This window comes from Squalius cephalus, assembly GCF_949319135.1.
Source record: "Squalius cephalus genome assembly, chromosome: 15".
NCBI lineage: Eukaryota > Metazoa > Chordata > Actinopteri > Cypriniformes > Leuciscidae > Squalius > Squalius cephalus.
This window is the reverse complement of record NC_137136.1, coordinates 26,466,617-26,492,950: the sequence shown is the minus strand read 5'-3', so window position 1 is coordinate 26,492,950 and position 26,334 is coordinate 26,466,617. Positions and strand designations below refer to the sequence as shown.

At 38.6% G+C, this 26,334-nt stretch overlaps 1 protein-coding gene across 2 annotated transcripts in view; it reads right to left on the bottom strand.

The window, feature by feature from the left end:
* Positions 1-26,334, bottom strand: part of dnah5 (dynein, axonemal, heavy chain 5) — a 167,262-nt gene that overhangs the window by 83,630 nt on the left and 57,298 nt on the right. Inside the window, exons 20-36 of one of the 2 annotated variants that reach the window (XM_079895299.1) lie at positions 18,126-18,374; positions 17,610-17,806; positions 16,238-16,331; positions 15,575-15,714; positions 14,691-14,892; positions 14,101-14,336; positions 13,360-13,578; positions 8,267-8,329; positions 6,106-6,344; positions 5,365-5,605; positions 5,039-5,238; positions 4,577-4,730; positions 2,667-2,830; positions 2,249-2,405; positions 1,417-1,629; positions 1,107-1,331; positions 580-752 (exon numbers count right to left, since the gene is read on the bottom strand). In XM_079895299.1, coding sequence (XP_079751425.1) covers positions 580-752; positions 1,107-1,331; positions 1,417-1,629; positions 2,249-2,405; positions 2,667-2,830; positions 4,577-4,730; positions 5,039-5,238; positions 5,365-5,605; positions 6,106-6,344; positions 8,267-8,329; positions 13,360-13,578; positions 14,101-14,336; positions 14,691-14,892; positions 15,575-15,714; positions 16,238-16,331; positions 17,610-17,806; positions 18,126-18,374 — 3,166 coding nt within the window. The remainder of the gene's footprint in view (positions 1-579; positions 753-1,106; positions 1,332-1,416; positions 1,630-2,248; positions 2,406-2,666; positions 2,831-4,576; positions 4,731-5,038; positions 5,239-5,364; positions 5,606-6,105; positions 6,345-8,266; positions 8,330-13,359; positions 13,579-14,100; positions 14,337-14,690; positions 14,893-15,574; positions 15,715-16,237; positions 16,332-17,609; positions 17,807-18,125; positions 18,375-26,334) is intronic. The other variant, XM_079895300.1, reaches the window with a different exon arrangement.

Genomic DNA, 26,334 nt, shown 5'->3' with positions numbered 1-26,334 from the left:
AGTAATAAACATGCAATAAATGTAAAATATGTACATTTAGCTTATATGGCTATTTTAGGACCATTAATATATAAGGGCCAAATTCTCATTGTCATAATATATATATATATATATATATATATATATATATATATATATATATATATATATATATATATATATATATTCTAATATAAACTAATATATTATTTCAGCTGTAAAGTTGTTATACATAGCAGTTTTTGTTGATAATACCACTTTTTTTAGTAATGATAATCTAAAATGAATCAACATTTGAAATAATTACAATCATAAAACATCCAGACACATTACAGTAATTAAAATATGGGGAACATATGCTTAATTACCATGAAAGCAAATAAAAAGAGTCATACAAAAAAACACAATGGTCGTAATCTTCATTTTCCTTATGCACAATATAATTTCTTATGGTCATCATTTGGTTGGGCTTTTGTATTATTTTGTTCTGAGCAGAATTTATAATTGTATGGTCTATGAGAAATCACATCTGATTTGTAATTGTAAATTGCGCCGCAGTGAGAAAATAGAGGTAAACGAGCTTGTTACTGCTAGAGGCACCTGTCAGTGAGAGGAGTGATGACCAGCCTGTCAGTGCAGCCTAGAAACTCATTCTGATAAATGAAAGCCACATCAGTGATGCTGATCATCATCTTATCCGTGTCCTCGTTGAAGTAAAAGCGGCATTGTTTCAGCCATTCAAAGTCTGTGGGGCTTTTGATGTGCAAACGACACTGTGTGAGAAGAACAGGAAATATCAGTTGTTGCTGGGTGGTTATCTTTTGGAGTTGTCTCAAATGGATGTACACTGAGGGTTGTGACATACTCAGTAATTTGGCATTCAGTCATGAGATATCAAAACATCCAACCTTGCCAGTTGACATAACCCCAGAAGTGACTGCAATGTTAATTTGGCAGTCTGCATTAGCTAAATTGCCTATTCTAGAGCTTTAAAAATGGAAGATAATAAAGTTCTAAAATTCTAAAATACGAAACTCAAATGAGCAACTATCAACAATGCTGAGACTTTATTAGAATAATAATGAGCATATAGCATGCAAACCGTAAATAAACGTTCGGGCACTCACCAAATCATCAAAGATGTCCCTCTGGTGTACGTGAATGGTGATTAGGGTTTCATACTTTGTCCGTTCAACAGCTCCAAGGTTCTTTGTGGTCATGTCAATTAAATTGTTGAGGAGCTCAAGAAAAAAATGGTTGGTTTTAGCCATGATTTTACGGTCATATCTGGCATTGCTCAAAGCATCCTCAGAATCTTTCGTCCAGATCATCTGGATTCCTAGTAAACCAACCTAAACCACAGTAGTCTGGTTAATATACTATACCATTTTTTAAAATTTACTTTATAAATTGTATCACTGTCAATATTTTGAATACCTGTGCAGGAAAGGAGTCCAAAAATTCAATCAAATCAAAACCAGAGTCTTGAATGGCAAGTGCAGCCTGACGGATGACAAGGTGCAAAGACCTCTGGGATTCTTTCAGTAGTGCATTAAGCCAGACCTCCACATTGCCCTCTGCTATGACAGGCCTTTCCAGCTCAACTGTCTCACCCTCTCGTGATGATATCGCCAAAACCTTATCATACATCTAAAAGCAAATCCAGTGTTGGTTATTTTTGAAAAGCAGATATTTTTAAGCAAATGTATACTTTCCTAACATTCCTCAAAAGCCTGATGGATTATATCTGATACTAACATTTTAACATGATGTTTCTCAAAAAAATTATGTATGGATAATGAAAGAAGTGTTTATCTTACTAACAATATAAAAGTTATTCTTATTTACTTTATAAAAATGTGTATAGATTTCACAGCAAAAAAGAGATGTGTACCACAACATTGTCACAATTGTTTTGTTAGTTTTTCACTTTCACTTTTCATATCATCAGTTTCATGTTTTCCTTTGTTCAGATTTCCCGCCACACTTTAGTTGTCATGGTTACTGATTATGACTAGTCATTCCGTTCAGCTGTTCGTCATTAATCACCATTGTTTGCACTACTATTTAGGTTGCTGTGTTTTCAGTTCTCATTTGTCTGGTCACGTTAATGCTTAGGTTGTGTCTGCCTTGTTGACTTGTGTGGATTATTAAAGACTTTCTGAGCCTTATCTTTTCAGCGTGTGCTCTCTAAACCCAGCCTGACATACATGAAGAGGGACGTTTTTAGAATAAGAAAGCAGGCTTTCTAGGTTAAAATAGTGATCACCTTTTCATGGAAGCGGACACATTTGATGTTGTCAAAGATGTTGAGCAGGTGAGCCTGGATGGTGTGCGAGTCAGATGCTTGGCCCAAAATCTCCAGCAGTGCAGGATCCGAAACAAAGAAGAAACGTGGAAACAGCAATCGCTTTTTCTCCAGGTACCTGTAAAGCAGAGGACAAGCTTAAAATTAGCAGCACTATAAATTAGATCCACTTTAACCTGACTAAAATAAGCAACTTAAAAATATAATTTCAAAACTGAGTCAAAAACTCTGGCAAACTTGTCTATCACAGAATTTTTTTTACTTAACCAAGGTGTCACCTGTGACAACAGAACTGCAATGCATCTTGCTATAGAAACTGGTTATAAAACTGCTGAATCCTGATATAAGGACTAGACTGAAAAACAGATGTGTTATGTACCCTGTGAGAGATTTTTGACACATCTCTAGCTGTTCCAGCAAGTGAGGCAGCAGCTGACCCATAGTCTCATCTCCCACACATGACTGGACTACATTGGGCATCTCATGAGCTCGAGTCATGATTTTCACCCACGATTTATCGATGTTGGAGAAGCGCTTTGCCTCCTAAAAGAGAAGGTTTCACTTGAATTTGTTAAGGTTTCACATTAAATATTTAACTCCAGGGAAACAAAAAACATCTGTGGTATCTAGAATTTGACAAAACAAAACATCTGTGAAATCTGTGTTATTAAACAAAACAAACAAAAGACTGGTTATAAAATGGAGATTTTATAATTATAAAAATTATATAATTAGTTCAATGTTGTGATATATTATTTCAATCGTAAAGAACAATTATAAAGTACAATTTTAAGTATGTAATTATTAGAATTTTTGATAACACTTTACAATACGATCACATTTAACATTAGTTAATGCATTAGTTAACATGAACTAACTATGAACAGTATATTTTTACAGCATCTATTAACCTTCGTTGAGGTTAGTTAAATATCTAATCGTTCATTGTTTGTTCATGTTAGTTCACCGTGCATTAACTAATGTTAACAGATACAACATTTTAATGTTGACCATATTTTAATAATGTATTAATAAATGTAGACATGAACATAACCTAAGATTAATAAATCCTGTATATGTATTGTTTATCGTTCATGTGAACTACTGTGGTTATAACAAATTAGACTTTATTGTAAAGTGTTACCAATTTTTTTGTATATTGTAAGATTCATCTAAAAAATGTTTTGAACATTGAACATTGAACAACATCATATATAATAGTATTAATAAATGTTCAAGACAACTTCTAAAGTTTATCAAGCATCAAACTAAACAATATTAAACATAAAAAAAACATATTTATTGTATATTGAGTACTTAGTAAATAAAACTTAAAATACATTGAGCTCATGTGGATTCAAAATCATAATAGGTCGCATTCATGAAACACGAGCAGAACAAATTTTTGTGTAAATCGTGTGTAAAGTGGTTTTGGCGTAAATTTTCGGATTCATTAAAATGTTCGTATTTTCCAAATGTTAGTTGGTATGAAAGAAATCTACACCTGCTCCCAGCCACGGGTAAAACCACGTTTTGCTCATTAATAAGGCTGCATTTTAATTCACCTTAATCGGGTACATATTTACACAGCATTTTGAAAAAATATTATATATAGTAATTACATACGTTTTTTCTTTTTACTTTTATTATGAGAGCCAGTAATAGCATCTGCAAACGAAACACTTTAATCAAATAATTAATTGCTTTCAATAGGGCTGGGACTCTTTTCACTTCTGGGACTGTTCGATTAACAGATGAAACTCCATTAACTGCATCTGTAATATGCTGCCAAGCTTCCTTTTTTTTAGGACCTGATACGCCACTATGTACGCTTGAAAGTAAAATGTGGCGTTTTGAATGAACTTCTGATAATAAAACTTCAATTTCTGCATCTGAGAAATTTCTCTTTTTCATTCGCTTTTGAGAAGACATGTTGAAATCCTTCGTTTGGTGTCATAATATGATGCCCATATATAGTTGTCAGTCGGATTTAATGGGCGGGATTTATGGTAATTGAGAATGAGCGTGCACTGGAATTCATTAACACACACATTTCACTATCACATCTGACGTTTACGAAGTATTTGTGAATCAGGAGAAGAGTTTTCGGGAAGGTCTCTTTACGCGCATATCACTCACATATTTACTCGTATATTTACGAATGTTTCATGAATGAGACCCAATGTGTTATGAGCATGTCCTGTTCCCCCACTCTTTTCCCAATCGTTTCTTCACTTTCAATAAAATGGCCAAAAAAGTGTCAATGTGTGGAGTGAGACTGAAGATTACCTTTGGCAGCTGTTTGGCTATGTCTCCACCAACAAAAACAGCCTCAAGGTAAATCCAGAGGTTTTGTACAGTCATCCAGTTCTCAATGATATCTGTTGTATTGGAGAGGTTCTGAACCCACTTCTGGATCTGGGCTTTGAACGGTGTGTTGTATCTACATAGATATAAGGCACAAAGTCAGGAGCATTAGAGGATAGGCTAAATAACTGTCCCAAATCATTCCATTTGATTTTCCTATGCCAATGTACTTCATAAACTTACAACATATATACCTATATCTAAAATGTAATACCACAATTCAACACGGTCAATACGCCAAATTCACAAGTGAAACTTTTTTTTATCAATTCATTATTAAATCATAAATTTTCACAGAAATAAGTAAATAACACTTGAATAATAGTAAACTGTAACAGACAGTAGAATTTTCCAGAGAAATTAATTGTTGATCTAATGGCTCACCTGTTGCTCATAAGGGAACCAAGCACCATCAGGCTGTCCTCCATGTTAGTAATGATCTCAGATGTACTGTCTCCTCTCAGAAGGAGCTCGCCTCTGGTTTTAAAGTGGGCAAAGGTAAAGGTCTTGTTGTCCCATTCCGCAATTACTTGCTTGAGTTTCTGCTCGATGTCACGCTCCTTCACAGCACTGATACAGATGTCCTGCTCAAATGTGTTGTTACAATTATAATGGATTCTTTACAAATTTTTTAAAAAGTGGAGAACTTTAAGGCCAAAACTACAATCTAATCTCTATTTATGCCTATGGAATTAAAAACTAATTCTGACCTCTATTTCTTCTTTGTACTTCAGCAGTGGGGCTTCCATGATGTTGCGAAGCTTGAAGTTATCAGTTTCGACCTCAAAGGTGTGACTTGTAACCTCAGTTATTCTCTTCCAGTGGCGTGTCATCATTGCTTTGTTAGTCATTAGATCCAGCAAGGGGCAGCACTCACTAAATTCGTCAATAGTTTTTTTCAGGTCAAGAAATGCCTGCCACTCTTTAAGGGCCCGCGGCAGCTTACGGCACCTACAAAACAAAACAAGAAAATTTAAAGGTGTGAAATTTAAAGTTCATTGTGTCTGATTTCACATTTAAAGATATTTATTATTAGCTTTGTACATTTTTGTCCACTATTACTGTAAATTAACATTGAGTGACTGCATATAGTAAAGTAAATCTTGGTGACTGCAAATTACTCTGTTGTAAACTATAAAGATGTCCATACTTATTATATTTAACTCAAGTATACTTTAAATTGCATCAGACAGAAAACTCTCCATTCATCCTATTATTGTGAAACGATTATTGCATTACACTGGTACTTGCTCCAACACAACTGGGCTTTAATTTCAGTTCCTGACAGGCATGGAGAATGAATCTCTTCTCTGAGAAGCTTCTGCAATTACCAGAACAGACCAGCACAATTGAAATCCCCTGGTGCCTTCATGCTTTTCAATGTAACTTATTAAATGACTGCCAGAGAGAGGGTCTTCAGAAATTTAGTTTGACTTCTGTAGCCTTCTCACCTCGTCTGAAACTCAAGAAGTTCATTGTTGATTCTGTCAATGTGAATGTCGGCCCATGAGATGTCATAGTAACCATTGACTGTGTCAATGACACTGTTGTAGAGTCCATAGAGCTTTTGGAGAAGGGTCAACTGTTTCCTGATCTCAAGCAGCTGAGGATGCTGGGTAACAGATAGGCCAAAGAGCTCCTCCCCACCTGTGTATGTGATGTACTTGCGGAAGAGGTTGTCAAAGCGATTCTGTGAAACGGCAGATCATTTTAAAATAAATAATCAAACCAAGGATTCATTTATATGTTTACATAAATTACATAACATATATATGTAGCCAACATCAAGTATATGTACTATGTAAGAACAAAGAGAATATGGAGTGGTACAGTGGACATAAAACTAGCTCAGTTAGTTGGAAAGCAGTAAGTTAAAAACACTGAAAAAGTTATACTGTCACGGAAACGGTCATGTTTAGTTTCTGAGTTCTAGGGTAAATTCCAAACGGGGTTTTTGCACCCTTGAAGGGCACTTCGGGAAGGGGACACCATCTGTAGGGGTGTTCCAAACGAAAGTGAACAACTGAATCCCTTCACGAAGGGCCTTTCCACAAGTCCTTTGGCGAAAGGAACATGCGATGGTCACTTCAAGGAAGTAATTTAATCGTGTATGTTCATGTGACTCAGGGTGACGAATCTTCACGATTCATTTTAAATTTAGATTTTGCGTAAGAGTTGGAGTTAACGTATAAACAGAATAAATTCAGGTTGTTTTGTTCTGATAAATAGACACATTTTCGTCATGCATTTCATATTTAGTTTATAAAGTTTCATAGGTAGAAAATGTGTTTAATGCTTTATGTTTAATGTTTAACTTATAAAGTTAAGACCAGATCGTTACATGGTCTTTCATTGCTGCCTTCGCCAAGTGCGTTCCGAACTGTTTCATTATTGCACACAAGTGCCCTGCTCCCTCCAAAGTCCCCAATTTAAGCGCTCTGCCCTTTGGAGTGAGAATAGCACAGGGATGCTTGCTTCTAATTGGAATTTGCCCCTAGTCATTCAGTTGTTGTCATGGTTTCCAATTAGTTACACCCCTGTTTCCTGTTCCTATGATTAACATCCTCAGTGTATTTAAGCCTTCAGTTCTCTCCTTTGTTCATTGTCTTGGGTTAATGTAAGTTGGCATGTGTATGCTATCTCTTTTTGTGTTAATTAAAAGAATAAGGGCCCTATTTTAACGATCTGAAACGCAAGTATCAAACGCGAAGCGCAAGTAGCTTTGTGGGCGGATCATGGGCGCTAAAATGGGTTGGTCTGAAGTAGCTACATTACTCATAGGTGTGGTTTGGGCGTAACATGAAATAAACCAATCAGAGCGTCATCTCACATTCCCTTTAAAAGCAAGCGTGCTTGTTCCATGGCAGATTGCTATTATAACAGCAGATTTGCCAGGCGCACGCCAGGAGCGGTTCACAGCTAAGGAGACCAACGTTCTCGTCAGGGCCGTAAAAGACAGAGAAGTGACGTATGGGGATGGGAGAAACCCTCCCAAATTAGATTCGGTTAAACAGGCGTATAATAATTTGGCTAAATGTGTAAGCTAGATTTATGCCTATTTTTTCACATCTTCATGGACACCACAATGATTTCCATTGTGTGGAATATTTTTCCTTGTAATTATGTATGGTTTGCGAATAACGCACCACTGACTTTAGACTAGGTTTTTCCTGGTCTGTGGCGGAATTGTTTTCTGAAACTGCAAAATAGCACCAGGGAATGTTTGCGCCGGAACACGCCTCCTCTTTTCTCTGAACTGCCCCCGGGAGCGCAAGTTCATTCCCTAATTTACCGACGTGCGTCTGTGGAGGGAAAAGTCCACTGTGCGTCGGGTGCAAAATAGGAATGATACATGCGTTGGTGTGCAAAGTCAATTGCGTTGGGTGAAAGATAGGGCCCTAATTCTCATTCATTCTGTGCCACACAACTCTCTTTGATATTTACTACATGCTAACCCATGACATATACTTTGTACCAAATTATTTAAAAGGGAGAACAAAAAATAAAAATTAACAAAAAGTATCCAGTGTAAAGTAGTTATATTATGATAGTAGCCTATGTCAAGGAAATTTATGTTATGTTTATGCAAACAGGATTTACAGGATACTGTACCTGAAACATAATAAGCCTATCACTGGCATCCTGGGGAGCCAGTCCAACCACCATGGGACCATCCTAAAGATTTGACAAGCACAAAACCAGAGAAAAGTATGCACATATTGTTAATTTAAGATAAACAACCACTTTGTTTTTCCTGTGCAGTGGAAACATCTCGGGTTACTTGACTGTAACCCTGTCCCCTGAAAAAGCGGGAACGAGATGCTATGCTTCCGCTTGATTCAGTGCTCTGGGAACAATTTTTGTTTTGACCAGTTGTGAAATATGTGTGCAACACGTCTGTCGTTAGCATTTTGCGACGGCAAGGCGCACCTAGAGAGTGGGACCCAAGGCGAGAAGCCGGGGTCTGAGCCACTTAGAGATGATAAGTAGCCTGCGGCACGTAACCCTTATCTGGGATATCGGGGATTGGCCCTTGGCTGAAATGGCTTTGAGCCACAACTGAAATGGTCTCATGTGCAAAAGGCACAAAGAGATCACCGTGGACGCAGATGCCATGAGACTAAATATTTGCTGATACTGACGAACAATACAATCTTGGCCTAGCCTGACTTTGCTCAGGGTATTCTGAATGTGCCCACATCGTGATTGAATCCCATACGTCCCCTAAATATGTCGTTCTCTGGGTAAGAGAGAGAACGCTATTGTTGACGTTGAGTCTCAACCCCAGAGAAACTAGATGAGCTAGTTATCTCTGTTTCGTAACGCCAGCTCTTGTGACTGTGTTAATATCAGCCAATTGTCTATGTAATTCAAAATACAGATGCACTGGAGTCGCAAAGGAGACAGTGCTGCATCCATGCACTTTGTGTATGTGTGGCGTGATAAAGCTAGGCTGAATGGAAGAACCCAATATTGATAAGCTTAACCCACAGTATTTCTATGTGAAAATATGCGTCTTTGAGATTGATCGTGATGAACCATTTGAAATGTTGATAGTTTGTATCTTGATCTTGAGCATTCTGACAGAACGGTTCAAGCCTCGAAGATCTAAAATCGGACGCAACACCCCATCTTTCTTAGGAAACAGGAAGTATCTGCTGTAGTAGCCTGACTCTCTCTCTGGGAGGGGAACATGTTCTATTGCCCCTTTGACCAGAGGAGATTGCAGCTCCTGAGACAGTAAGTGTGCCTGCTCTGGTTTCACTGTAGTGGGGACCACACCATTGATTCGCGGAGAATGGCGAACAAATTGGTTCCTGTAACCTTTTTCTACTTTCGTTAGGACCCACATAGAGATAACAGGCAGTAGGTTCCAAGTTCTCTGAAATGGGTACCAATTTTGATACTTCCCATTGGGGGGATGTTGGGTGTTCCGTGTCCTGGGAAACAACAGGAAGCAACGGAACACCCAATATTTGCTGGAAACCGCTGCCCCCCGAAACACCAGAGGCGGCGGGGATGGTACAGAGGATTCGTGGGGGTGGCAGGAAGGGGTGGGCTGACTTATTTTTACTTGCCCCGTCCTGAGGGGGGCCACCCCCACAGAGATGGGCGCAAGACCATCAGGATTTCATCTTTTTGGAGATGATAGTCCTGAGGTCAGGCCGTTTTGGAGGCTGCTGAGGGTGGAGAGCCGGTCCCCAGTCTTGACGAGGGGGAGCTTGACTCACCACACCCTGTTTTTGTGTCTCACATTTTACAGAAGGACCGGGACGAGTCTGGGTGGCCGGCAGCCCCTCTCCCTGAGTGCGGCGAGAAAGGAATTTCACGAGGAAGCCCTCGTGTTTCTTCACCTCCCGAAACCTGCTGACGACTGTATTAACCGAGTCGCCAGACAGGCCAGAAGGTGAGATAGGGGCATCAAGCAGGACCACTCGGTCCATGTCCTTGATGCTCTGAAGTTCAGCCACAGGTGCCTATCCGTGCTGACCACTCACTGAACGACCGATAGTGCGGGCAGTTTGCTTGGTCGCAGGGAGGGACAAATCTGTGGCTCGAAGAAGCTCCAAGAATGTAGCACCAGACTGACCTGCCACTTGAAACACTTTCCCCACTAGCATTGAGGTGGTTCTGCATTGCTTAGTGGGGAGAGTTGGTTTATTTAAGGCGAGACACGGCAGGCAAAAACATCGATTTTTCATCCAGTGGTCAATTTTGAGATTTTGGGCTAGTTTACTCCTTTAATATGTGTTCTTTCAAGCTGCTATAAAGAAAACGTTGAAAATATACATTAAGATGTTTATTTTATTAAATTTTGTTTACTTGCGGCAGTAAGTTTCTCCCGAATTTACCAGGAAGTTAGTATTCCAACGCGACACACCGAGATCCGTCTGTTCACTTAAGTCTGTCATGACCGGTATCGCTGTAAAGCTCTGAGTCTCCTGCACAATGCTATGTAACCCAAATATGGGCATTTCCTTTCTATCAGTAACCAATCGTGAATGTCCAAAGGGGGATTTAAAGGAGAACTCCGGTCAATTTTAACATTGAGCTCATTTTTTTGTCAATTTGGAGTGCTGTCAATACAGAGAACAACGACAAAAATCGGTGTTGCCTACACCGTGTTATCCTCTTTTTAAAATTTGCACCCTGTTGACTTCAATGGGGCAATATTTTGTGAAAGAAATGGATAAAAATTATGTTATTTAAGCCAGCGCAAATACCTGTATTTACATCCTGTTTTCGGTTGAAGTCCAAAGTAGTCGATTGTCGAGTTCACGCGCATAGGTTTAGTTACCTATGATCACGCGCGTGAACTCGGCAATCGACTACTTTGGACTTCAACCGAAAACAGGATGTAAATACAGGTATTTGCGCTGGCTTAAATAACATCATTTTTATCCATTTCTTTCACATCTACTGCAGTCAGATTCACTCGTGTTCACTCTGAAGGAATCACTCACATGACCTGTGCACTTGTAATGACACATCAAGGATGTTAAGAGGCTAAAAGCAGGTTTAAATATTGCCCCATTGAAGTCAACAGGGTGCAAATTTTAAAAAGAGGATAACACGGTGTAGGCAACACCGATTTTTGTCGTTGTTCTCTGTATTGACAGCACTCCAAATTGACAACAAAATGAGCTCAATGTTAAAATTGACCATTAAAATTGAAATTAAAGTTCTCCTTTAAAGCTAACGACGATTTCTCATTTAGAGTTATTTAAATTTTTAACTGCCGTTTTCTCAAAATAAGTTTTTTGTCATTCTCCAGTAGAAACATCTCAGCCTATGTAGCACCTATGTACACCAAACTTTCCAGTTATACACTTAGCAGTATTCTGAAGATATTTTCAGAGGGATTTGTTAATAAATCATTCCTGGCCTGATTTATGTGACATTTTAATAAAAAAAAAAAAGGCGAAAATCGATTTTTTATGGCTATGGACAGTATATTTTGATTCCCTAGGTAATGAAAGCATATATCCTGAAATCCCTCTGAGTTTTTATTTTCATCTTGTGTGTAAACAAAATGAAAAAAGAATTTTGCATCTGGCTTTATCATATGTTCAGATCTATTTACCGAAAATATATGCAAACTCGTGCATATTTAATGAGATAATGCCTAATTTGCATAATTAAACATACACATTTCTAAAACTTGTAATACATTTTTTTTTATATACTTGTGTAAGTAATCAACTGAGGAGGTTTCATGGTGATATCTATTATTTTAAAATTTTACCCTATTCACCTGTAGTGTCTTGCCTTAATGATGATGCCGAACAAGGTGAGAGATAGCTCGTGAGCTATCCTGTGGCTTTGACCTGTGGCATCATCATATGTTCCCATGCCTTCGCACCCACGATAGACACGAGAAGTATATGCTTTCCCCCATGAACGAGATAACTCGTCATGGAGGACCTAAAAGAAGGGGAGAGACCGCTGTTGGGGTCAGAAATCTGTCTTCCAGTTTAGAGCGTTTTGGGGTCTCTTGTTCTCGCGAACAACCACCTTGAGTAATTCCTCACAAGCTTTATCATCACGCTCGGAACGCTCGGAGGTAGGCAACTCATAATCTATACCGGATTCAAGAGATTCATCCTCTGCAGGAGCCGAAGAAGGGCCAGGGTGCGTTTCGGGATAGAGCAAAAGGACATCTAGGTCTGGAGAGAGTGCGAGCGATAGGGACGGACCCGTCTCTCGCCCCTCAGATCCATTCACGAGCCCCATGATGGCATAGCGGTGCTAGCCCTTGGAAGTAAGCAAGACGAGCGTGTTGCATCTTAACTGTGAATAAATCACAATGCTTGCACTCGAAATTGAGTTACATACATACTGTTACAGGAGAGGCTTCCTCTCCGCTTCCTCCAGATCACCAGAGGGAACTTTCACCAGAATATTGACTATTGGTTTTTGGACTACAAATCCCATAGGCCCTCATACCTGGGACTGATTACACACACCTGCAGTTCATCACACAAACATTATTTAAACACACCATACACACACCACCGTTGCGAAGCCTTGGTTTGCCGTGGTGATCATTTCTGAGCGTGGTGATCATTTCTACTGTGGACTATATTCTGATCTTTGATCTTGGACTCCTTGCCGCCTGCCCCGACCTTTGCCTGTTTTTTGGATTGTGATTGTTTGCTACCTGCCCTGACCTCTTGCCTGTCCTCTGTTCTGTGAATGTTTGCTGCCTGCCCCAACCTTGTTTGTACCTGTTTTCGACTCTGAATTAATAAAGCTGCAGATGGATTCTCAATCCGATGACTCATCATTACACATACAGTATGGTCTGAAGACAAAAATACCTGTAGATGCACCTGTGGCACATCTAATTATAGCCTCTGATGAGCGTGCATTCCAGTCACTGTCTGAGGCTATAAAAGTTCTAAGTCAATTTCATTGATGTGTTGCACACATATTTCACAGCTGGTCACAAAAAAAAGTGTTTGCCAGAGCGCCGAATCAAGCACAGCATTGAGAGTCGCTATTGAAAGGGAACATCAGTTGCTTCAAAGAATCACTCAGATTTTTGTGTGGCTTGATATCTGGCATTATATGTTACATAATTCCCACAGGAATATAAATGCAGGAAAACAATTGTGTTTGGGCTTGAAGCCATAATTGCCTGAGGGATCGTCTCAAAGCAAGAGAAGTGGATGGAAATATTTTACCTGCCCCTCAGGACTCACCCTATCATAGTCATGGTAGAAGTACTGGCAGTCTTCCACAAAGGTCTCAACATTTTTGATGAGTTCTCCTCTGAAGTTTGGTTGGAGGGACACCAGCTCGTTCTGCACCTCTGTGCTACGGGAAAGCAGTTTCTCCCAGGTGTACCGAAGCGTGTCCACTTTCTCCGCTTCCTCTTTGGCAATCAATAATCCATACTTATGTAGCATGGCGTACGATTCCTGCAGGCCAAAACCAGGGGAAGAGACGTTTCAGTCCTATCATAGGATAATACATAACTGTTTTATGTTCTATACCTGATTACCTTCTTAATGCTTCAGCAAAAATACATATTAAAATTAATAAAATTTAAACAATAAATCAAATAATAATAATAATAATCTTTATTATATAAATATATTTATTTATATATATATATTATAATCTTTAATAGTCATTATTTACCCCCTATGATTTAATTATTTATTTGTATGTATGTATGAATGTACTGTATGTGGAACATAGTGGATTTCTTCACAGCTCCAAAAAGGAGAAGTGAAAAAAAAAAAAAAAACCTGTTCAACTTCAACATACACGTTTATACATACAGAATATTTAAGGTCTTCTTTAATCAAGTTGTAGGGAATTATTATTAGGAGTTGTGCCAGCTGTGGTCACCATGAATTATAGTTGCATGAAAAAGAGCTACGTAAAGATTATTCAAAATTTCATCATGTGTTATTTTTCTGGATATTTGTATGTACCTCAATTGGACCAACTTGAAAGTCTATGGAGATCTGGTGTTCTCTGATCTCTTTGAGCGTTGCCATGGCGATACGAATATCATCCAAGTCTTTAATCTGCCTGTTGAGTTTCTTGCTCGCCTCATCTATAAAAGTGAAGATCTGTTCCATCTCCATATGATACTTCCTGTTGCAATGGTGACCAAAATCCACCATCCAACTCTTTGTCTCAGCAGTAAGGGCCAACTTCAGATCCACTGTAGGTAAATTCAGCAACACACAAGGAATAAAGGGGCCTTTTGTAGCTTGATAATAATAATAATAACAATAATAAAGTAAATTTTTTTCCTCCAAAAGCTGTAACTCTGCAAGCAAGCACTGCTACTTATGTATCATAAAGGCTTGCCATAATAATAATAATAAATTAATTAATCTAAATTAAATAAAAAAGTTATATGAATACATAATAACCTACAAACAAGTGCAGCAATAATAAACATGTTCCCTGTATTAAAGCAATCAGTAGCTGTGCCATTTTAATAAACATGCCTCTTGGCTGTCTGCTAAGCTCTCTATCACTGTTAGAACATTTACTGTAGAAGTCTGTTTACCTGTATATAGTGCCAGAGCTCCTACTGAGATATACTCAGGTTCTGCATTAATCTCTAGCTCCAGATCTCTGTAGTACAAGATCTGAGACTCAAATTCAGAAAGAAGAGGGTTCCCCTGAATGAATTTCTGGATGGTTTCCTCTCTATCTTTCTTCCAGATGTGGTGATAGAGGCTAAAGCGATCCAAAGCGTTCATTATTTCCTGTGTAACAGTACATGACAAGTATCACGCATTACAAATCAAACAATATCACATTGTCACATTATAAACACAACCGAATGAAGCAAACATATTCAGCAAAGGCTATATAGACTTGTTCTCATGGGACAATATTTCTGACTTGTAAATAATAAGTCTATTTTATATGCCTTAAAGGAAAGTGGCAAATTCTAAATAAGCATCTGTAGCATGCTGTGAATTGCCAAAGAAAATCATTTTAAATTATTCCTCAGTTTGTAAAAAAAAAAAAAAAAAATTGTGTTTACAGTAATACACTTACAATAGAAATATATGGGTCAAGGCATTTCAGAGGGTTTAGAAAGCAGATATGGACAGCTCATATTTTTGTAAAAGTGCTAATATTGATTCTCCACTACAAAAATATGCTGAAGTTCTGTTCTAGGTCGGAGGGTGGACTTCTGGTTATGCCTTAATTGACACACAATAATTCCTGCAGATGAATTTGATTTATTTTATTCAATCTAGAATTTTTCATTCAGTGGGATTCATTTTATTTGCCTAGTTTTCAAATAAATAAATTGGATTTAAATAATTTTAGTCTGTGGGCAAATCTCTGGTAAATTGATTGATAATAGTCAGGGACATTGTCATGAAATAGAAGAAAAAGACCAAAAAAAAACATTAGAACAACAAAAGTTCAGACCTTCTTGGAGGAGTTGATGGATGTGCTAAGCACAGAGACCAGCTTGACAATCTCTTTGTTCTCAGAGATGCTTTTGTGGTAGTTCTTGGTTTGGATGGGAATGGCCTGGTTTGCAGATGCAGATATATCTGAGGTACTGCCTTCAGGAGGAAAAAAATACACAAAGAGAAGTGATTCAATTTAATAAACAAGAGCAGAGAGGAGCTGTAAGAGAAGAATACCTCTGAAAAACAGTTATATAATATTTTCGACTCAAATCAGTTCTATGAAGGACCCTTTATCTCTAATCTATTTTAAGGGATGAAAGATTTACAGGCACAGTCGCTTCATTGCAGTAGGCAGAGATATGTTGTTGTGTTACTGTTGTAGTCAATTTTGTGTCAGTTTCCCTATTCTGAGAGCGAGTGAGCGATAGAGAGAGAATAAAGAATGTGGATAAGATTACTGTGACACTAAGAACGTCACCACTTCATAAAATCACATCCACTGTCTTTGCATTCATTATATTTATCTCCCTTTCATTTATCAAATGGTTGGAGATCAGCTTATCCATCCAGAGCTTTTATTTTCAGTCATCATAAAGACAAATTTTCAACTGACCAAGTTAGTTCTTGATTTGCTCTGCTGAGCTGTGTAATTACAGAGGGTGAGGAAAAGTCGTACCGGCGAAGCTGCGATAGGTTGATTCACCGTCTTCTGATTCACTCTCTTCTTTGTTCTGTTTCAGAGCGGCCATGCGTCGCTCACTCATTTTCCTCTGTGACAACAAAAATACTCAAGTCTGACATTTTGCATGCATTACACACAAATAAGAAATGCATAGATTTGGTATTGCAACTTTTAAGTTCACACCAGTTCAAGAAAACTAAATAATTACAAAGTATGAGAGTAAAAGGAGAATAAAATACTAGGTAAGTTACATAATAGGCCACTTATTGTCAACATAAAATAGTATTTGAAACCCATTTTACTTCTAAAATGTGACATTTTCAAGTGTCTTTAACAAAAATGAATGCAAGGTTGAACTTTTTATCAAGGGTTGAAAAATAAGAGTCCTTGGTGACATTAGCTAAAAATGAAATGAGTTTCAGGGTTCTGCATTTTAATGAAAGACTACAAAGAGCAAGAGTAACATTTATATAAATGAAATAAACAATGCTTAATGTTTTTCAGGTAAGTCAAACAGTATTCAGGTGCAGAAATTGAATAATCAAATGTAAAATAACTTTACTGTATAACTTAAATCTAATTAATCTAAATTTTAATTATTAATAAAAATTTTTTTTTAAAGCTACATAAGTGATTTTATCTTTGTGTTTTGTGTTTTGTTGTTTGATTAACATTAATGACAGACAGCAGCAGGCATATTAGGCAATATAATGATACACATCCATTTTCTCTCTCAATTGTCCGTTCAAGCACAAAAAGACGTGGAAGAGAACAGGATTCGGCGTTCGCCTGCTCTCTGTGCTGCTCTGTGTGTGCGCACAGAAAACAGCGCACAATTTCTGAATTGAGTTCTCTTTCGTATCTTCTTGCACAATTCTTCTTCCACAATGGTTTAAAATTGCTTGAATGTTTAAACTGACAGGACCTAAAACACGTGCAAATGATGTAAATTTTATAACTTTCGCTCCAAGAATCCAAGAATCACGTTGTTTCGAACCATGGGGCCTGATCTGTACGGGTCAACTATGATCCCTTTACTTGACATCGCGAATGCACGCATTGTGATACCGATGCTAAAACGATATATCGTGCAGCCCGACTCGGTATGAATAAACACAGCCTATTTTTAAATGTGTATATTTCTTAAAAGTTAACTTAGTCAAAAGTTAATTTAAATTTTTTTTTTTTTTTTTTAAAGAACACGGCTTGATTAATTATTCATTACAGCACACGTTGATTTCCTATGACAGGCACTTCAAACAGTGAGATGATCGCATTCAGTAAGTGAGAGATGCATTAATGGATCAAAAACGAGTGTTTGTTTTTGTATGGAAGAAAATTAATGACAAATAAAATAAAATAAAACCTTGGAAATTCTCTCTTTGCTCCACTGTCCAACTCCTTTACTGACGCTGACCACAAAGTCCACAGCTCTGTTCAAGGCTTGCTGAACCTCATCTAGCCCTGGAACCATGATGATGTTGGGGATGTTTAAACACACTCCAGCCTTAAAGATGGGCTGCGACCCACTTCCCTTCTGCCGACTGGAGGAATCTGCTTCTGCTGCATGAGAAGTGAAATTTATTTACAATGAGTTAGAGTTGGTCAACCAAATGATTATAAAAAGCTTCGTGCTTGGAAAAAAGAATAAATGTGAGGTCACATATTCAGTTGCTAGGCAAAATTTGTCTTTTCGATAAGAATCCACAAATTCTCCACACAGACTTCACTCAATTTCAAGTTGATAATTTGTTGCACTGACCAACAGAAAGCTGCTCGGTTTAAAAAGGACTTCTGCATAAGCTGCACTACCCTAATAGACAATAGACCATTTTTGCCTGTGAAATTAATTTACTAAATTATTATAAGAAAAACAACCAACCCAGAAATTGCATCAAGGATATCGCGTGGATACGCTTGCGTAGGGTCTCCAGTGTGTTACGGGTGAGGCGCAGTAATGCATCCACATTCCGATGGTTAAAATGAGAAAGCAGCTCCTTTGCCTCCTCCTCCATCACCTTCATCAGATCCCTCTTTTTCTTCTTTCTCATCAGTGGGGAAGAGGGGCCAATGCTAGGGGCCGTGGTGCTACGTGACAAGAGACGACCCTCGGATTTACATTCCTCCTCTCCTTTGAATAAATAGAACAGAACATGGTGTATTCAATATTACACAGTAGTGATTTCAAACGTGCCGCCGTTAATCTCTGATGACGCATTAGAGTGTGAATTATTGCGGTTTGGCAAGATTGTGAGTCCGTTTAAAGCGATTAAATGGGGTGTAAGCACCCAGTATTGAAGCATGTTAATTATTTTAGGAGACAAGTTTACATGTTTTTAGATCCACCAGATCGTACACTTAACGTCTCTTTTCATATAAAACATGAAGAAGGATCATATGATATATGCAACTACTCAGGCTGCTTCTATACATACGGGTCAGGAGGAGATTTCAGGCCTCACGGAGGTGAGACACTCGGAGATTAATATGGATGTAGCGGCAAATACTTCAGAGATGCCAGTGGTAGAGGTAACACGTTTGAATACTGATAACGCTGGTAAAGGTAAAGAATTTTTAGTGGCTGAACAGGGCAAGTCAAGTCACCTTTATTTACATAGCGCTTTTTACAAAACAGATTGTTTCAAAGCAGCTTTACAGAGATAACAGGAAAATAATGGAACAAAGTTTGTTTCCAGAAGAAAATAGCATCACAGTCCATCTTAATTAAGTTCAATGATGTTTCATTTTTGTAGTAAAAAAGTTATTAATTTAGTTAATTCATATATATATATATATATATATATATATATATATATATATATAGCCGCTCTGGAGAAAACCATGATATTGAATATTAAAATTAAGAAGAGTCAGAGAAGAGTCGAACAGAATCGCTGAAGGCAGCAGAGGATCATGCATTGTCAGATGAGTCCGCTTCTATGCAGGATATTGACAGGATATTGATATGGGTTTGAAGAGAACTCTCAATATCCTCAGAAGGATCTCTCTTTGTATACTTTAGAGGAAATTGATCAGATTCTAGACAATACTTTTGGAAAGCAGGTTGATGTTAAGGACTTTTTTTCTAATGTAGAGAAGTTTGTAAAGTCATTTACATTTCTTCATAAGACTGTGGGGGTTGAACTCTTGAGTAAAATTAAGCGTTTCCGTTTGTAGTAGCCTATACACAAACTGTTTGCTCAAGCGTAGCATTTTCTCTGAGTTCACTGTGTAGCCTGCTACCTCAATCGTGTAGTTAAATTTTCCATATTTATTGTATGTCATTATGTCAGTATCAGTATTTGCTTTCTTCCCTGCACAAATAAAAATGTCACTGAACTTTTGCTGTGTAATTGTAACAATGACCACTCAAACACACCGAACCAACAATTACTAAAAACACACACAAAAACTGATTTTGCATGGGCACTTTGCAGTAGTTTTTGTTAATTTAGAGTCTTCACCTTCCTGATGGGAGGGTCACCAGTAGGGCTGAAATGATTCATCGAGTTACTCGATTAACTCGATTACAAAAATTCCTCGAGGCAAAAACTCTGCCTCGAAGCCTCGTTAAACTATACGCGCAGGGATCTGATTGTTTCACACAGACCGTTGTTCAATGTTCAGGAAGCACACCGTAGCGCGTGATACATTTTGAATTTAGTTGGCACGATGGCGGAGAGTAAAGATGTCCATAAACGGCAGAGAATATCTAAAGTTTGGGATCATTACATACAAAAGTAAGAGAACAAGGTGCAATGTGTCTACTGCAAAGTAGACCTGGCATACCACAACAGTACGACTTCAATGATTCAGCATCTGAACCGAAAACATCCACTCCATGCTGTTTCACCAAGCGTCGCTGAAACAAGGTAATGTAGCCTAAGCCTATACATTGATGTTCGCTGATTTTAATCCCATACTGTATTTGTAGCAATGTCGTGATGCGGTTTGACTAGATATGATGTTTAGCTTTGATGTTTTTAAGTAGTAAACGTATTCACGTTCAATTGCAAGAGAGTATAGCCTAAAAAAATAACCCTTTCACACACACACACACGCATGCACCCTCGTCTCTCTCACGCGCCAGTCAGACCAATTGCGGCAATGCATCACATATGCTTAAACTTTTATGTAGCCATGCAACAATAATTTCAGCATGCATTCACTGTATACACCAGGACGTGATGGAGGAACAAATATTGTATTGCAGTCTTTGCGAGACCTTGTTTGTATGTCACGTCTGCCAAATAGTTACAGACAACAACAAAAAATGAAACTCCCCAGCCTGCTTCTCCAAATCCACTCATACTTTTGGGGAAGACATTATAATCGGCTACCAAAGTAATTGAGCATAGAACATTTTCAATCAAGGTACATTTTGATGTTTGTTTTGAGATTACAGCTGAAAAAGTCTGAATCTTATTTATAATTGTTTTATTTACTTTTTTTTTTTTTTAAATTGTATACATTGTGTACCTGTTTGGCTTGATATTTTATATTCATTTATTTTTGTTCTCAGGTGGGTAATTTGCAGAAGGTGCAATCCTTTTTTTGTAATGTTGTATTAAGAAGACAAAACTAAGGCCAAATGGCCTTTACTATTTAAGTTTGTATTCATAGTTTTACATGTTATACACGTTTTACAGTAAGTTAACTTAACTGTATTGTTATATAATTGTTGGCACTGGCACTTATAAACACTAAATGGGTAAAAATTGCAATAAATAGGCTTAGTTTTGGAGCCAAATGTTGGAGTTGGAATAAATACCTCTGTTTTTTTTGGGTTTTTTTGAGAAATAAAATCCAAATGCTTGATCATTTTACAGCCACATCATTTTCGTTATGTATTATTTGTTTTGGTTGTTTAAACCCCCCCCCCCCCCCCCAAAAAAAATCAGATTAATCGATCGACTAAGTGCTAGATTAATCGATTACAAAAATAATCGATAGCTGCAGCCCAAGTAAGGTGCACAGTCACTGCTTTCCTGGTGCTCGTGTTTTCGATATCGCTGCGCGGATACCCGAGATTTTGAACGGTGACGAGCGCGTCGGAGCTGTCGTGCTGCACGCGGGAGTGAACGATATCAGGCTGCGGCAGATGGAGGTTCTGAAGAAAGACTTCAGGAGCCTGATCGAGACTGTACGCACTACGCAGCACATCGCCTGAAACAACGATCATTGTGTCTGGACCGCTTCCCACGTACCGACAAGGGCATGAAAAGTTTAGTAGATTATTCGCGCTAAATGAATGGTTAATGTCATGGTACAATGAGCAGAAACTGCTCTTTGTAAATAATTGGAATCTGTTTTGGGAGCGTCCTAGGCTCTTCCGCGCTGATGGCTTACACCCAAGTAGAATCGGAGCGGATCTTCTGTCGGATAACATCTCCAAGATGTTAAACACCGTTTGACTAGTAACCAAAAGTCCAAATCACAGTCTCTGCTGCACCAATTTAATTGATATAAATACTAGAACATTGCATAGAAACTGTGTCTATTCCTCGTTTAGTGAGATCAAATAATAAATCTACTGCAGGATCTAGAAAAAATCTAATTGTTATTAAAACAGAAAATCTCGCTATTAGTGAACAAAAACAATTTCTAAAGCTAGGTCTTCTAAACATTAGATCACTCACACCTAAGGCAGTTATTGTAAATGAAATAGTCACAGATAATAGCATCGATGTACTTTGCCTTACTGAAACCTGGCTCAAACCAAATTATTATTTCGGTCTAAATGAGTCTACTCCACCAGGATACTGTTATAAGCATGAGCCCCGTCTGATTGGTCGTGGCGGCGGTGTTGCAACAAACTACAGAGATATTCTTAATGTTACTCAGAAAACAGGTGACAAGTTTAATTCGTTTGAAGTACTTGTACTAAATGTTACGCTCTCAGATGTAAGAAAAAAATCCCTATTATCTCTAGCCTTGGCTACCGTATATAGACCGCCAGGGCCTTAAGCTGATTTCCTAAAAGAGTTTGCAGATTTTCTCTCAGATCTATTGGTCAACGTCGATAAAGCATTAATTGTTGGAGATTTTAACATACACGTAGATAATTCAAATTATGCGTTAGGGGCTGCGTTTACAGATTTATTAAACTCCTTTGGGGTCAAGCAAAACGTCACCGGACCAACTCATCGTCTTAATCATACACTCGATTTAATTATATCATATGGATCCGATCCAACCGATATAGATATCATTCCACAAAGTGATGATGTCACTGACCATTACATGGTAACCGCATTATCGACCAGGCAGAACAATCCTTCCATCCACCATAGATAATTTCTCAAATTGCTTATCTGATCTGTCTCAGCTGCTGCCTGAACCCAAACAAACAGATGAACTAGAGGAACTAACTAGCACTATGAGCACCATTCTCTCTAGAACATTGGATATTGTTCCACCCATTAGATTAAAAAAGGTCAGAGAGAAAAGTAAAGCACCATGGTTCAACAATACTACGCATGTTCTAAAGAGAGAAACCCGTAATTTAGAGCGTAAATGGAAACAAACTAATTTAGAGGTCTTTAGAATCGCGTGGAAAGACAGTATGTCACGTTATAAAAAGGCCCTAAAAGCGTCCAGGAATGAGCACCTCCGCAAACTAATAGAAAACAACCAAAACAATCCAAGGTTTTTATTTAACACCATGACTAGACTAACAAATAAACAGACGTCACCTGAACAAAATATCCCGTTACAGTTTAGTAGTAATGATTTCATGAACTTCTTCACTGAGAAAATAGAAAGCATCAGAACCACAATTGTAAACATTCAATCTTCAATCACGCCTTATAATTCAGCCTCAATTATCACCCCGCAAGTACAATTACAGTGCTTTACAACTATAGAACAAAAAGAGTTAAATAAACTTATCACTTCATCTAAAACAACAACATGTTTATTAGATCCTATACCAACTAAAGTACTGAAAGAAGTGTTACCTATAGTGGAAGAGTCTCTCCTCAATATTATTAACTCATCTTTATCTTTAGGTCATGTTCCAAGAACATTTAAACTGGCAGTTATAAAACCACTCATTAAGAAACCACAATTTGACCCACATAATCTAGCAAATTAGACCCATTTCAAATCTTCCATTTATGTCTAAAATATTAGAAAAAGTTGTGTCCGCTCAACTGGGCTCTTTCATGCAAGAAAATGACATCTATGAAAAGTTTCAGTCTGGATTCAGGCCGCACCATAGCACTGAAACTGTGCTCGTTAAAATTACAAATGATTTACTTCTAGCTTCTGACCAAGGCTGTATCTCAATACTAGTTTTACTTGATCTTAGTGCTGCGTTCGATACTATAGATCACACAATACTCTTAGATCGACTACAAAATTATACTGGTGTTCAAGGACAAGCATTAAGCTGGTTCAGATCATACTTATCTGACCGCTACCATTTTGTCTATGTAAATGGAGAAAAATCGATCATAACTTCAGTAAACTATGGAGTGCCGCAGGGATCTGTGTTAGGCCCTCTATTATTCTCAATATATATGATGCCACTTGGAAATATTATAAGGAAACCTGGAATTTCCATTGTTATGCTGATGACACTAAAATATATATTTCATCACGGCCGGATGAAAACGCTAAATTATCCAAATTGACAGAGTGTGTTAAAGATATAAAATATTGGATGAATCTTTTATTAAATCCAGACAAGACAGAGGTTCTACTTATCGGTTCAAAAAACCGCCCACAAAACCTCTCACAATACAACTTTAACATAGTAGGATGTCCTGTTACTTTATCCTCAACAGTAAAATACCTGGGTGTTATACTAGACTGTAACCTGTCTTTTGAAAATCATATTTCATATGTTACAAAAACAGCCTTTTTCCACCTTAGAAATATTGCTAAGCTACGTAATATGCTATCAGTTTCTGATGCAGAAAAGTTAGTTCATGCATTCATGACCTCGAGACTAGATTACTGTAATGCTTTATTAGCTGATTGTCCTGCATCCTCAATAAACAAGCTACAGTTAGTCCAAAATGCAGCTGCTAGAGTTCTTACTAGATCAAGAAAATATGATCATATAACACCGATTTTATCATCACTACATTGGTTACCTATAAAGTTCCGTATTAATTACAAGGTATTGCTACTGACTTATAAAGCCCTAAACGGCTTAGCTCCAGTCTATTTAACGGATCTTCTATCGCCCTATAATCCATCGCGCTCTTTAAGATCTCTAAATTCGAGGCTTTTGGTCATACCTAGGATATCCAGATCCACCAAAGGAGAATGAGCATTTTCACATTTAGCTCCAAAACTCTGGAATAGCCTTCCTGATACTGTTCGTTGCTCAGACTCGCTCTCCCAGTTTAAAACTAGATTAAAGACGCATCTCTTCAGCCAGGCATTCATATAATATTTTTAATCTTACAGTTAAATCCGGCCTCTAGTTCATAAACGCCAGATGAGAACTGGCCCCCGACTGAGTCTGGGTTCTCCAAAGTTTTTTTTTTTCTCCATTAGGTCACCTGATGGAGCTTTAGGTCACCATTAGGTCACTTGATGGAGTTTTTCGGTTCCTTGCCACTGTTGCCTTTGGCTTGCTCAGTTGGGGATATTTAATTTAATTTAATCAATCAATAATACTATTGATCAGCCTTACCAAACTGTAACCTTGTTCCCTGAGAAAGCGGAACGAGATGCTGCGCTGCTCAGCGCATTGGGGAACGTCTTTAATCGTGACCTGCTGTGAATATAGTGTGTAAACACGTTGATTGAATGACCGGAAGTAATATAGCCTCGGTCGGTGACGTCATCGGCGCGCACCCGCGACACGAGGCTATAAATAGATGAGCCACAGGTGCATCATCAGGATATTTTGTCTGAAGAGCAGTCCTGGGACATCTTCAGCACGGCAAAGTAGCGCAGCATCTCGTTCCGCTTTCTCAGGGAACAAGGTTACAGTTAAGTAACCGGAAACGTTCCCTTTCGAAAGCTACAATCGATGCTGCGCTGCTCAGCGCATTGGGAACGAGAATACCCACGCCGCCGTGCTTGAAAGTGTCTGGACCCCTACGGTTGTGCAGGTGTGCTCACAAGAACGCAAGAAGGCCTCAGACATTAGCTTGTGACGTTGACTCAAGGACATGAGAGCCCGGAGTGGCATGAACATCCAAACTATAAAATCTTATGAATGTGTGCGGAGAGGACCAACCTGCCGCATCACAAACCTGTTGTAAGGGAGCACCCCTTGCCAAAGCACTAGAGGAGGCGACCCCCCTGGTGGAGTGAGCCCTAAGACCTATAGGCGAAGCTTGACCGCGCGCCTCATAAGCAAGAGCAATAGCATCCCTGACCCAATGAGACATGGTCTGCTTGGTGGCAGCTGCTCCTCTGTTACTACCACCATAACAGACGAACAGTTGCTCTGACTTACGCCACTGGCTAGTGCGGTGGATGTAAGCCTGAAGAGCACGAACTGGACACAGTCTATGAGATTTCTCCTGCTCCGGCGTTGTGAACGGTGGAGGGCAGAAGGCCTCTAGAATGACCGGATGTACAGCCGAAAATGGAACCTTAGGCAGGTAATCAGGATGAGGATGCAAAATCACTTTCACCATTCCTGGGGCAAAGTCTAAGCAGGATGGAGAGATAGACAGAGCCTGCATATCCCCAATTATCTTCAAGGAAGTTATTGCCATGAGAAAAAACATTTTTAGAGACGCTAATCAGTTTATCAGACGCTAATTCTATAGGTTCAAAGGGGGTTTCAACCAGACCCTCGAGAACTATAGCTAAGTCCCATGAAGGGATCTTGGTTTTTACTGGAGGCCTCAGTCGCCTGGCCCCACGAAGGAAGCGAGAGAGCAAAGGGTGTCTCCCGAGTGGCGCCCCGTCAACTAAGGCGTGGCAAGCCGAAAGAGCGGCCACATAAACCTTAAGAGTGGCAGGGCATGTGCCTGTTGATAATTTCTCTTGCATGAAGTCCAGAACTGAAGCAACCTGGCAGTTGACTGGATCTACATTGTGTACAACACACCATCTTTCAAAAACACCCCATTTACTGGCATAACTTTGTCTAGTGGAGGAAGCCCTAGCACTCA